Source organism: Phyllostomus discolor, chromosome 10 (assembly GCF_004126475.2).
Source record: "Phyllostomus discolor isolate MPI-MPIP mPhyDis1 chromosome 10, mPhyDis1.pri.v3, whole genome shotgun sequence".
Classification (NCBI taxonomy): Eukaryota; Metazoa; Chordata; class Mammalia; order Chiroptera; family Phyllostomidae; genus Phyllostomus; species Phyllostomus discolor.
In genome coordinates, this window is record NC_040912.2 from 3422328 (window position 1) to 3435703 (window position 13376).

Below are 13376 nucleotides of genomic sequence, written 5' to 3' on the forward strand. Positions count from 1 at the left end.
GTAGCAATTTGCTAACAAAGAAGGCGGATCTCCATTATTTTAGGCAGCGTCTGGAACCAATCGTTAGCTGAAATGTACAGTGAGGAGAAAGACGGAGGACGCGACTGGTTCATCAGTTTACAGAATGAGAGGTGGGAAGAACAGAGGGTGGGGTCTCCCAGGAGCTCGGTGACCTGGAGAAGTCCTGCGGGGGGAGGGTTTAGAAGGTCATTCATAGTGGAGAAGGGCCGAGTCGGTAATGTTGCTTCTTATCCTGGTTCTCTGAGTTGGCTAGTACAGTGTCACGAGTTTTGCCTGAGCTCGTCATTAAAATCTCAAAGATAAACCAGCAGCCTTCCCTCCCCGACCCCCACTCCCCGCCCAAACACCTTGTACTTTAGAAATAAGTAGTTGCTGAGGGGAAGCAGAAAGGCTTCGTGGGGAGCTTGTGCAGTGGGGGGAGTTCCGGGGCAAGGTGGGCTTCTCGGAGAGTGTGAGCCGCATGAGTGCCAGGTGCACAAGCACCATAGGGACAGTAGCGGTGTGTTCCTTCCCGTGAGGCCCTCCCCGTCCCCACATTCTGTGGAGTCTGAAGAACGGGCTCGCAGCAGGGCCCAGAGCACGTGGGTCTTCACGCCCTCAACGCCGTGGGTCAGGTGGCTACTGTGTCTGCCCTGGCGGCTGGGGTGGGAGTGGGGTCTAGAGATGGACTCACGTGACCATGTTCCTCTGGGGAAAAGGGGGGGGATGGACGACAAGCAAGACATACACACGTTATGTAGGCTGTGTTGGGGGTGCTGAGCAGGGTGGGTAGACCACCAGGTTGTGGCTCAGTTCAGAGGTGGTGGGGCTGGGGTCTCCTAGGAGACAAGGGCGAGAATCATGGTATTTGGAAGAAGGAAGCTTCTTCCCATTATGTGTCCAAATTTGCCAGTACCTCTCCACCCCCTCCCCCCATAGCTTACCTCCTCTGTTACGGTTCCCTTCCATCCTTCATTTCCACTGCGTGCGAAATCATTGTTTCAGCTGCTTAATTGATTAAGGAGGCTATTAGGCAGTACCTTGAGAATCCACTCATTGATTCTAAATTACCAGCCTTATGAAATTTCCACAATGTAAATTGCTTGTAAGTTAGAGATGAACTGTAGTTTGTAGTCAGTCTTATTTTAAGTAAGATTTTAATAATCCGTTCTCACACAGTGTACAATAGTAACTATAATTCATGAGCCATTGTGAGCATCAGGAAGGCCTAAAACCTTGGTTAAAAAGGAGTGTCATTGTAAAAATGTATGAGGAAGATACATCGGTCAGTCCTCTCCAGAGCAGCAGGACCAATAGGATGCGGATGAACCCGTATGGTGATCCATGACAAGGAAGCAGCTCATGTGACTCTAGAGGCAGGGAAGTCCCCCGGTGCATTCTGGGGGCCAGGGATGCTGCTCTCGAAGCTGCCTGCTACCAGACATGCATACACAGCTCTCTGGTGAAGGAAGTAGTGTCTAAAGAGACCGTGTAGTGTACCAGGATTGGGCAAAGATGTTAATTTTGCTCATTTTACGAAACAAAGGGAATGTGGAAGTTGAGGTTTTATTTCATGTGATGTGATGAGTGGGCCATCACCATGGGATCCATCCCAAGGGTTCCTACGGTGGTAGTGGTGTTAATTTCATGCCTTTATTTTAAGAAATTAAGTCCAGAGAGACACTTGGCAAAGCTTGTATCAACTGGTAATTCTAGAAGTTTTAAAACTTCCTCCCGATAGGTAGAATGCACAAGGTGTGTCCGGGAAAAGCCCAGCCACTGTTAATATAATGAGGACAGTTTGCATGACTTGGATGTCACCTGGCAGCCAAGGAGAGTGGACCGCAATGCACATGCGTGAACAATGACAACTTCACTGTACCAGTCAGTGGGGGCAGTAGACATTGTTGAGTGAGCATGTGCACTGCGTGGCCATGGCATTCCAAATGACTGAGTGAGCTCAGAGCAACGAATCTGCATCCAGTTTTGCATTAAGCTTGAACGTTCCTCCGAGGAGACTATTTGGATGATTCAGAAGGCTTTCGGGGTGGTTCAGTGAGTGCAATGCAGATAAAAGTGTGGCGTATACGCTTGAAAGATGGCCGAGAACCTGCTGAAGGGAAGTGGTCCCCGTTCTGGAAGGACTGCGGTCACCCAGGTGACTCAGCGCCCCTTACAGCCCAGATTTGGCGCCCTGTGACTTCCGGCTTTTTCCAGAACTAAAATCGCCTTTGAAAGGGAAGAGATTTCCAACTGTCGTTGAAATTCAGGAAAATACAATGGGCAGCTGATGGCAATACCAACAAAGGATTTTGTGGGGTGTTTTGAACAGTAGAGGAGACGCTGGGAGAGAACTGAGTGAGGGCCCGAGGTGCCCAGTCTCAAGGGGACGGAGGGGTCATCATCCTATGTACAAAGTTTCTTGTGTCTTCTTCAGTAAATGCCTCTGTTTTTCCTACCATGTGGCTGGATACTTTCTGGACAGGCCTTTGTGTGTGACCGGAAGGGGAAAGGTACAGTTTAGACAGCTCACGGCCAGACCACCCCAGACCGTGTGGTAAATTACTTACTCCCCCCTGCCGTTTGTCGTTCCTTGGTTGGTGCCCCCCGTGCCTGATGAGGAGGTGGAGTTTCCAAGAGGCTGGCATCTCGACCGTGGCCTCACAGTGACCGCACGGGAAGACACGGCTCACACACACACATCGCACGATTCCAAGTTCACTGTCCGTTTCCTACCCCCGGCCTCGGCACCTCAGCACCTTGAGTGGATGGGCTACCGAGAGGCCGTGTGACTGTGGTCACAGCGTGTGACTCCCACACCCAGAGAAGGCCGCTGTGGGTGCAGTGAGGCTGGAAGGGAGGCGGCCCCCAGGAACGGCGCTGCGGTGTCCGGGCGGGCGGCGAGGGGTCGGAGGAACAGACAGCAACAGGGCAGGTTTCCGGCGGCTGTCGGGACTGGGACGCCAGCCCTGAGCACTGAGCGCTGTGTGGGGAGCTCTCCGGGGAGGCCGTGGGCCTCACAAGATCATGTCCTGAGTGTCCGAGGCAGTTCTGGGCGTGGGCTTGTTCGGAAGCCTTTCGAATTGTGTGTGTCCCTTCCGTGGCCAGTTCCTTGTAAGGAGAGGTCCCTGGGAGGTACTCGAAGTAATCTGGGGCATAGGTAGACCCTTGGCTATTTTTTGAGCAAGTGTCTGGCACGTCACTATGAGGCCACGTGGCACTTACGGGTACAGTTAGAACATGACATCGTGAATCAGTGCTTGTCTCAGGGGTGCTGACTTGGCTACCGGGTGGTTATTTCCATCCGTCTCATGGACTCGGGGCTGTGTCTTCTGTCCTGTGTTTCGATTTCTCCTGTTAATTCTGTTTAGAGGTCATAAAAGTGCTTTCAACGTGTCTAAAAACCCCATTACTTGTTGGCACATTTTTATTTTTGACAGATTCGTGTGTTCTGTCGAGCTTCTAAAACACGTTCACAGCACTTAGAGTCATTTATTGGGGGGTGGTCAGAGCCCTGTTGACCCCTCCTCAACTGGGCCAGGATTCTGAAGTTCACCCCCAAAGCTGTGGTCTTTTCCAAGTCAAGCGCTCCACGCATTGACCGTCCTTTCCTTCGATGTGAACTACCAGTCGATTTCCGCACACGCCGCCGTCAGGGGACGTCTCTTCTCATGTTACGTGTAGAGGTGCCTTTTCGCTATGTTTCAAATCTCGCCTCCTCCCTGAGTCGAGTATCATTATTTCTGGGAGAATCATGGTGCTCGTTCTCTCTGAAGATCCCTCGAGTCGCCCACACTCAACTGACCCGCATGCACGCTCTGTCTGGTGTCACATCCTGGTCCCGTCCAGCCCGCACAGTGGTTCAGAAACCGATCCACCAATGAGCAACAGGGAGGGCTAAGTGGTGGCCTCGTCCCCACCCCCTGCAGATGCAGTGACGGCTCAGGGGGGCAGGCATAGTCACGGTGGCTGTTCACTTAGTCCTGGGGGAGGGGTCCCACCATGACCAAATGTCACCACTGATCACTACACAGAAGGCTGCTTTTATGCCACATGCTGGGCTGGGTCCTGGGGATGCAGTGGTGAGCAAAGAGACACAGTCCCTTCTCTTGAGGAGCATACAGCCTAAGGAGAGGACATCTCCTTCAATTGGTACGGCAGAAAGGCAGACCAAGCTTCACAGCGGGAAGGAAATGCATGCCCCCTTGTATTCATTAACCACCAGGGGCCGGCACCAGGGTGGTGGGGTGTGGACGTAGCAATGAACACGTGGGGAATGGTAACTTAGTAAATTCCTCATCCTGGGAGTTCATGTTCATGATACTTCTTTGACCGAGAAGTTGGCAAAGTATATACACTTAAAGAAGTCGACTCTTTGAAAGTACATGGAATTAAAGCATGGCTGTGCCTCCTCGCTGCCGAGGCGTGCCTCCGGCCCGCACTCATCGTCCTGCGCACTCCTGTTTCACGGTGAGCCGCGGCTCTGCCCGCCCCGGCAACGACGGATGGTCTTCATCTCTTCTGTGTCATTTCTTGCAGTCATCGCCAGCTTCCGAGGCACCGTCCCCTACGGGCTGTCGCTGGAAATCGGAGACACAGTCCAGATCCTGGAGAAGTGCGACGGTAAGGGCTGACGGTGACTGTCCAGCTCCGGGTGGCGTGCACAGGCTCCCCCCCCCCCCCCCCCCCCCCCCCCGCGGCTCCTAGAGCTTACCCACTCTGTCTGCCTCCCTGCGGATCTGGAGTTCTTCCAGGGGAGGTGGGTCCCCGTGACCCATGTCAGACAAGCCTTGTTCCCTGCACAGTCTGTGTCTGCTGTACGAGAAGGCATCCTTTGGTAGTTCTAAAGCTGATGGTGTTTTCTCCCTCATATCACTTCCTTATGTTCACTTAGTGCCAGCAGAGAAGGTGATTGAGATGACTCCGTTTGCAGGGGTCTTTGACTAGGCCCCAAACTCGAAGCCCTTTCTTAGAATCTGGAGGGGCTGGCAGATTCCCCAGGACAGGAGGCCCCAAAGTGGCTTCCCTGAGTGGCGGGAGCAACCAGAGCCTGGGGGAAGAGCCTGCCCGGGGAACTCGGCCCTCCGGTGGCAGCCCCCAGCCCGCCAGATGTGCACTGAGATTGTTCAATGCATTTGGCATCTTAGTGGAATATAGTATATGAAACCATAGGATTAGTGTTAGTTTATGTAGCAGGTGACTCCTTAAATCGGCATACCCAATGTGTTCCCAATGTTTACGTTCCTGTTCTGCCAAGTGTCCTTAAACTTCAGTCTTTGAAAAGGTCCTAGATGGAATGACTATTCTTTGTTAATAGCATGAACACAAAGTCCCATCAGTATATCCTAAAATACTCATTTTTTCCCTAACCTGTTGTCTTTATTAGGGATTTATAATATGATAATATTCTACTGTATCAAGGTTCATTATTGATGAAATTGGGTTCCCCCACACTGAGCTGTTACATTTAGTTAGAGCCTGGTGAGATGTGGGCCTTTGTCCTGGCTCCTGCCATTGGCACCTTTAAAAATGTGGTGTTTTCTCTGGCTTTGCCAGATGCATTTTGTCCGTTTCTACTTTGCATACAGATACATATAAAATCTGTTTTGAGTTAGTGCCTGAAAATGGGCTCCACAGGTAAGGGGAGCTATTTTGTCATCTAAAAACTTTCTGTTCCGTCTAACTGGACAGGTCTCTCCATGACATTTCTACAGTTTCGAGAAGGTCGGCTTCCCTTAGAATAATTACTTAAGAATGGGTGTATTTCTTGCATATGTCTTTAAGGGATTTAATAAACCCTAAGATATAGAAATTCCTGATTTGCCATTCACTCTTTTTTTTCTTATTTTAAAACCATTAGGTATGGTTTTTTAATAGTATATCCTTAAAAAAAAACTTATGAGGAACAAAAATATTTAAATACAAAGCTCAATCATTTCTTTTTGAAAATGTAATTAATCGAAAAAAATTCAGTAGAACATTTGCATGGTAAAATAATTTCTTACCGATAAGTAAAATGGTTTCTCCACTTGAAACTGTACACTGAAAACATTACATTTCTAGGGGGCTGTATGTTAGCCCTATACACTTACATATTTATATGTAAGTATATATATATATATATACACTTGTTTTATAAAAAGGGCATGTTCCCCCTTCAGGGCCATGCTGCCGCACTGATTCACCGTTGCCGGGAGGCTCAGTAACAGGCCTTCTACAGAATGAAAGTGATGGTGCGCTTGGTTGGTCAGTCCCTGAGCGGATGAAAGAGAGTATCATTCATTCTCTTTGTGAATGAGACTTGGCTTCACTCTTCCTGTATTTTTTTTCTTTTTAGATTTTATTTTGTATTGGTTTTGGGTGTGCAGCATAGTAGTTAGACAGTCGTGCACTTCATAAAGACGTCTCCAGCACCCACCTGGCCCCGCCCACAGTCCCTGTGGCAGTACCGACTGTCTTCCCTGCGCCTCTCTCAACACCTGGCGCTGGAGACTGGCTCCAGCCCAGGGCAGCGGCCGGAAGGACGCACCGAGGACACACTTTGTGCCTGTCTGTCGGCCAAGCGCTGGGCTTGGGTGGCAGAGTGGGCTTTGTACCCAGACAAAGAGGTTTGGGGGATACATTAAGTCTTGTGCAGATTCTTGAGTTTCCCTGAGACATTGCAAAGAACCGATTGATTTGTAATCATTTCTTTGAAATATCACAATGGTTTATTTAAGGATAACTATGATTATTTCTTCACAGGCTGGTACAGAGGATTTGCCTTAAAAAACCCAAATCTCAAGGTAAAAAAAAAATTTATTACTTCTAACCACAATTGTGGGATTTTTAAAAAGTTATTTTACTTCCTTTCATTATCCAGTTGAAATTCCACTTGGGACTCTTAGCTGAAATGCCAAATGGCAACACGGATTTTCATAATTTGGGAAATTCCTTTGAACTTGGATTACAGTTAAAATATGCTGCTCAAATGGTAATCCTTTGTAGCTCTGGAAATTTGTACTGAGAAGACCTTAATAAGCTCATTATACACAAACAAAATCTTTTTGAAGCGTTCGTTTTGCAGAGGGCAAAATTACACTTCAGGCAAGGGAAATACGTATTTCAAAAGAAATACTGAGTCGAGGTATTTCATCATCTCTTCCGTGGTATCATTTGTGGAGTGTCGGGCTGGGGAGCGTGGTGCGTCTCAGCGCTGTGGTAACAGTCCTTTGGGTTTGCACAGCTGAGGTGGTGGGCGGGGGGCGGGGGGGGGGGGGCGGGGGGGGGGGGGGGGAACCACGATGGAACGGCTCATCTTTCTCCCATTCCAGAAGGCAGCTAAGACTTATTGTCCTTCTCCTCTTTGTGTGAATACTGAGGAGTCACAGCAGTGTGATTTTTGTTTCACCCTTCACCGTACCGCCAGTGGTTCTGACACTAATCCTTCCCTATGTCTATGTTTTCCCACTTGATTCTAATCTCCGCAGCCTTCCAGCATACTTCCCACATTCTCTAGTGTTTTCTTATCTGCCATTCCCTTTTTTTTTTGGTTGAATTATGACTTCGTTGGGATTGTAGATAAGAAATTGTGTGGTTTTTACTTTTGCCTGTCTTTCTCTGCCTCTTAACCTTTTTCTGGATGATACCACTTTGTTTAATTACTTTTTTATTTATTTTAGATCATTTTAAAGGAAAGCCTGAGGGAGCAAAGAGTAGGCAGACTTAATTTTTTTAATACTGTAGCCCTCATTTAAAGTTATTTTTAGACATCTGCTACTCACATGCAAATATAGCTTCAGTATTTAATTATCCATTTAGAGCTTGTTTGAGAAAAAAAAATCTATTAGACTTCTCTTATTTCTGTCATTCTTCTACTTCCAAATTCTGGATTTTTCTTTGTTAATTGTAATTACTCTCTTAATTTTACCATATTAAGACAAATTTAAATTTTGAAGGAAAAAATTATTTTTCTAACCTATATACCTCTTTACTATTGTTTCATATGTACGGAATTAGATTATTAAATTTTATGTTATCCTTGGATCCACAACGGTGATAATGTATTCAAATGACATTTGTTTTTCTAAATATTTAATTGAATGTGTCATTTGATTATACATACAAGATCATTCAGAGGGTATTGTCATTTAATGGACAATAAAATTGATGCTTATCTTTTTAATGTTGTTTCTTTCAATGTCTCATTGAGCACAAAAGAACAATTTCCTTGTCCTGTCTTTTCCCGACAATGAAAAGCTTTAAGCCAGCGTGGCTCCTTTTGTTTAATTTTTGTTGCAAGGGAATGGCAGCCTGGTGATTAATTACTGCTCCGTTCTCATCAGAGATCTTCTGGAGCACTTAATACACAAGTTGTCTCCAAATTCACATCGGTATCTTTTTTTTTTAGTGTATAATTTAAATACACACATGAGTGTTTTGGAGAAAATACCCAAAACAAACAAAAAGAATGACCTTTTTTTCTAAACCATGCAATATTATTTTAAAAATCTTATTCAATGTAACATGCTTCTTAGGCAGAATTCCTGAAAAAATTTTAAAGTTTCTGTCTTATAAAAATATTTTTTTGAGTGACATTTAATTTTTTTACTTCATTTTTATTGTTCACCCTATTACAGATGTCCGTTTCCTTGCCTTTGTCCCCCCGCCCCTTCCTCTGGCCATCACCGCTCTCCTGTCTGTGTCTGTGGGTTATGCGTGTATGTTCTTTGGCTAACCCCTTAGTTTTTAAAATTATATTTGTTTGAGAACCTTAAATTTGGAAGCCAGTGAAGAGTAGAAAAGACAAGGGATGAGCCTGAGCTCTGGAATGTGGTGGAGATGTGGTGGAGAGTCCCGGTATCGTTATGTTGTGGGCTGGGTCCCGTACATGTGACTTGCGAACCGAACTTGGCCCTGACAGACTGCTCGCACAGCAACCTCCCTGTTTTTCTCTTCCAGGGTATCTTTCCTTCCAGCTACGTCCACTTGAAAAATGCCTTTGTGAAGAACAAAGGGTAAGGCGTGAGTTTTATTAACAGCTGGGGGATTCTCACAGAACCATCGCTTATTTTGAAACTTGAAAAGCTCCGTGATTGTCTGGACTGATGGACAATACAAGATGACGCCATGGGCTGTGCTGTCTGACAAATGCGGGTTGCACTCAGCATTCGCTGGGGGGGGGGGGGTGAGAGAGCCACGTTGGCGTGTGCTGGACAGCGGCGGCATGCAGGGCACCTCGGAGGCTCCTCCTCATTGTCCACGGTGCAGGGCCTGGTTCTCCTTGGTTTCTGCCGTAGGGAAGCGGGGCGGTCAGACCCATTGAACGCTGAGTCACGTCCCAGACCCCAGGAATGCCCTGGGCTCACCACTGATCGTAAGCAGCGAAGTCTGTCTCTCTCCTTGGAGAGGATGCCCTGTCCGCGGGCGACCCCTCCACAAAGAGGCATTGTTATATATACTTCAGAGGACTTTGTTTCTGTGATACTTTTCTCGGTTGAGTTCATCGATCGCCTAGGATTTTTCATGCATTTTAAAAGTCTCTCCAGACTATTTTCAAAGGACGCGAGGCAGGTGTCGGGATCATAGGTCAGTCAAACAAAACACCCCAGAATAAAGCTGCAGCGCCGGCTCATCGCAGTGGCTAACGTGAGCGGGGCAGCGTAAGGGCCGTGGATTTGGGTCAGAGCGCCAGCCGCCAGTGTCACAAGGAATGTGCACTGGATTGTTGAATAGTTTTTATTTTATGACCAAGAAAGGAATACAGGTTCAGCCATAAAAATTACATTTTTCTCTCAAATAGCAAAACATAGCCACTTTTCTGAATTTTGAAAGCACATTATAGAGCATGGTAAATGAGACCTTTAAACTCGAGGCTTACCAAAAGAATTCCAAGGATGCTATTTAAGTGGATGATGCTGGTAGCCGCTCTCTGCAAAGGCAGAGTATTAAATCTCAGTGCAGCGCAGTAACGGCCGCACGTGGCCGGGAGTCTGCGGTGTAGCTGTGCTCCCTGGGAGGATTGAACTTAGAGTGTAGGAGACACTTACACTAGATGTCTTAATTACTGGAAGCAGCGTTATTGTTTTCGGTGGAGTTACAGTGGCCATCACTTAACACAGTAGATGAAAACCGTAATTCCAGTGCCCTGTGCTAACAGTTACCACGGCTACTTCTGGTGTCATAAATGTGTTCATCACAGATGTTGTGTAGCCGTAATCCACCAGCAGTGAGTCCGGGCGAGTGATTCATCCTTGGGGTGTTCTCCCCCAGGCGTGGTGGGGCAGTGCCCAGCCCTCCTGCAGTCGCCAGAGGACAGTCCTCAGAACATGTCGGCCACAGGCTTCCTCTTCCTTCTGACCTGTCGCCCCAGCCGTCTGGGCTGGGCCATGTGGAAACCCCAGGGTCTCAACCTGGTCCCACAGCGGGGGGCCCCCCTGGGCAGACCTGTGCAGCCAGGCCACTTTGCTGCCTTTGTCTCAATCCCCACCCTGACCCCACAGTTTTGCAGAGCACGGGGCCCCCCAGCCCAGCCCCTCGGCCCCCCCCGCCCCCCGTCTGCTCTGACTACAGAAAACATTACACAAGAGAACTTCGGGGTAGAACCAAAATTTATTTTCTAAAAAAACAAAACAAAAACAAAAAACATGTTGGCATCAAGACCCTCGATTCTGGGACTGTCAACGGGAAGCAAAACTTGAGCCCGAAACCAGTGAAGCACGGTCTCCCCGGGGGCTTGCTTCCCCGGAGAGGGCGCTGGTGGCCTGTGGACGTCCCGCCTCCTTGTCAGGGGACCAGCAGCCCGACGGGCCGCCAGGGTGTGGCAGCCACAGAGAGCGTCTCCGAACCGCCGGACGGAGCCTCATCCCGGGGGCAGCTGCTAGCGGCGGGCTCTGCGGAGCCTGATTTTGGTTTTGGGATAATTAACCGGAAACAGCTGCCTCCCCTAAAACGGCAATTTTGTGCTTCTGGAAAATTTACATTTTGGTTGAACAAACCCAAATCAGCTTCCCACAGGCGGAATTGCCTCTGTGCTCTCGCCTGCCTGGGTCGTGGGGGGCTGTAGGACGGAGGGGGTCCTTGCATCGAGTTGGAGTTGGAGAACGGCGAGGCCCCATCTGGACTGCTCGTCCCTGCGCGGGCTGTGCCCCTTCTGAGAGTGAAGTGGGCTGTGGCGAGTTCCTGGACATTTGCTGCTCCCTCCTCGAGGTTGTGTCTGATCGCCGCATCACCTCCACCCCCGAAGAGTCACCAGTGAGGTCGCAACAGTTCCTTCAAAAGCGGAGTGGACGGACGCACAACCACTTGGAAGTGGCATCTGCAGGCTTGACGACGAGTCTGTGTGTGTGTCACAGGTCATGGACTGTTGTTCACGCTCCTTCCAGCTTTACATCTGCAGCTGTGTTGACCCTGCAGGAGGGAGGGGAATAGTCACAGGGCGAGTGTTTTGGCAGCAGCTGGGAGTGGGGCGATGAGGCTCTGCTGGGGAGGAAAGCGGGGTGGGATTTCGGTTCCCATAGAGACTCAGCAGAAGGTAGTTGTACCCTCTTTGGACATAGCGTGCAAAAGGAACTGCAATGCATCAACGAGCTTCATGCTAAACAGTCTTTTTCCTGGGTCAGAGCCTCAGATGCTGTTATCTTCTAAGGAGGAGGCATTGTCCTTGGGGGAAAAAACTCAAATGAAGAAAACAATCCTCATCAATATAGTTGGTAGCATTCTTTTGAGAAGTGGTAGTGATAACCACTTAACCATTTTAACCTGCGTAAAAACGGGAGGAAGGAACCTGAGAAAAGAAACTCGAGATGAAGAAAAAGGTTATGGTAGGCACGGAGAACAAGTTAAGTCTTTTTGTCCCCTACCCCCAAATCTTTTTATGTATCCGCTCCGCAGTGGGACCCCGCCTGACTAGATACTGGGCTGAGTGTTTTCCGAGTCGAGTTGCTGATTTCTAGAGGAGAAACAGGGAGGACACATTGCCCTGATCACAGAGAGAGACATTTTATAGCGGATACTCAAAAACCTGCGCAGGCTTGAGGCCGGCATACGTTGGACAGTGCACGGACACATCACTGATAGGTGACGTCATTCTCCAGGGCCCCGGTCACAGACCACGAACACGAAGTGGTAATGACACCCCGGGAGTGTCAGCCAGTACCTGGTGTCCCCCGAGTTGGGGTGTTTGCAGCCGTCAGCTCGTCATCGGTGAACCGAGCGGGTCACACCCTCGGGGCCGTGGGAAGCAAAAGCCCTGTCCCAGGAAAGCAAGCCTGGGGGCCTCACAGTGGCACAGGCGAGGGCTCGGGGGCCGGATTAGAGCTTCCACAAGCTGCTGTTTCGTGGTCCTGCTGTGGCCAGAGCCGGACTCTTCTGATGTGGCTGCCTTGTCACCGCCCTGCTTGACTCTGTCTGGGTCTGTCTGGGCGGCGTGGCTGGCCCCTCTGGGACAGCACTGCCGGAACCCACGGGGCGTGCCGCACACCGGGTCAGAACCGGCCCCGGCACTGTCCGCAGAACCCGGGGTAGAGAAGCGGCTTTTTTTCCTAGTTTATCTCTGAGGGTGTCCCAGAGAGGCTGGTTGTCCCTGATACTTGCATATGCACTTCGTTTCTCTTTCTTAATTCCACAGACAGTTTGAAATGATCGTCCCCACCGAGGACTCTGTCATCACAGAAATGACCTCGACGCTGCGAGACTGGGGAGCCATGTGGAAGCAGCTCTACGTGGTAGGTCCCCTCCCGACGGCGTGGTTCTTTCGACAGGGAATTGCTTTAAGCAACAGCTGAATGGGACCCTGGCTGGGGTGGCTCAGAGGACTGAGCGCCGGCCTGAGGACTGAACCAAAGGGTCACCGGTTCGACTCCCAGACAGGGCACGGGCCTGGGTTGCGGGCCAGGTTCCCAGGAGGGGGCGTGTAAGAGGCAACCACACGTGGATGCTTCTCTCTCTCTCTTCCTCCCTCCCTTCCCTTCCCTCTAAAAATAAGTAAATAACATCTTTAAAAAAAGAAAAAGCTGAATAAGGGGAAGCAGGGACCAGTGTTGGAGCAGCTGCTCTGCGTCCCCAGCCCCGCCCCCCCCCCCCCCCCGCCCCCCGCCGGGAGTCAAGGACACCAGGTGTCAGGGCCGGCCTGCGTGCACTTGCTCCCCGTGTGCGCCCTGCGTGGGCCTGCGAGCGCTTCTCCTGGCCGGGGGAGCGCAAGACATCCTTTTCCTGGCATCTGATCGAAGAGGGTGTTTTACAGGGAGCTAGTGTCAAGCTTTCTGAACATATTTAAGTTTAAGGGAGACAGAGACTTATTTTCAACATAATTTTCATATCGGTGGCATTTCATTGTATTTTCATTTGCTGTCTGCTTCACGTGTACTGACAGCGTCAGACTGCTTGCCCAGAATCAG

At 49.5% G+C, this 13376-nt stretch overlaps 1 protein-coding gene across 3 annotated transcripts in view; it reads left to right on the forward strand.

Annotated features, from left to right (window-relative positions):
• The window catches only part of DOCK4 (dedicator of cytokinesis 4), a 278124-nt gene that overhangs the window by 114690 nt on the left and 150058 nt on the right, over positions 1–13376 (forward strand). For all 3 annotated transcript variants that reach the window (XM_028526081.2, XM_036010391.1, XM_036010392.1), the window contains exons 2-5: positions 4540–4623; positions 6745–6785; positions 8941–8996; positions 12608–12704. In XM_028526081.2, coding sequence (XP_028381882.1) covers positions 4540–4623; positions 6745–6785; positions 8941–8996; positions 12608–12704 — 278 coding nt within the window. The remainder of the gene's footprint in view (positions 1–4539; positions 4624–6744; positions 6786–8940; positions 8997–12607; positions 12705–13376) is intronic.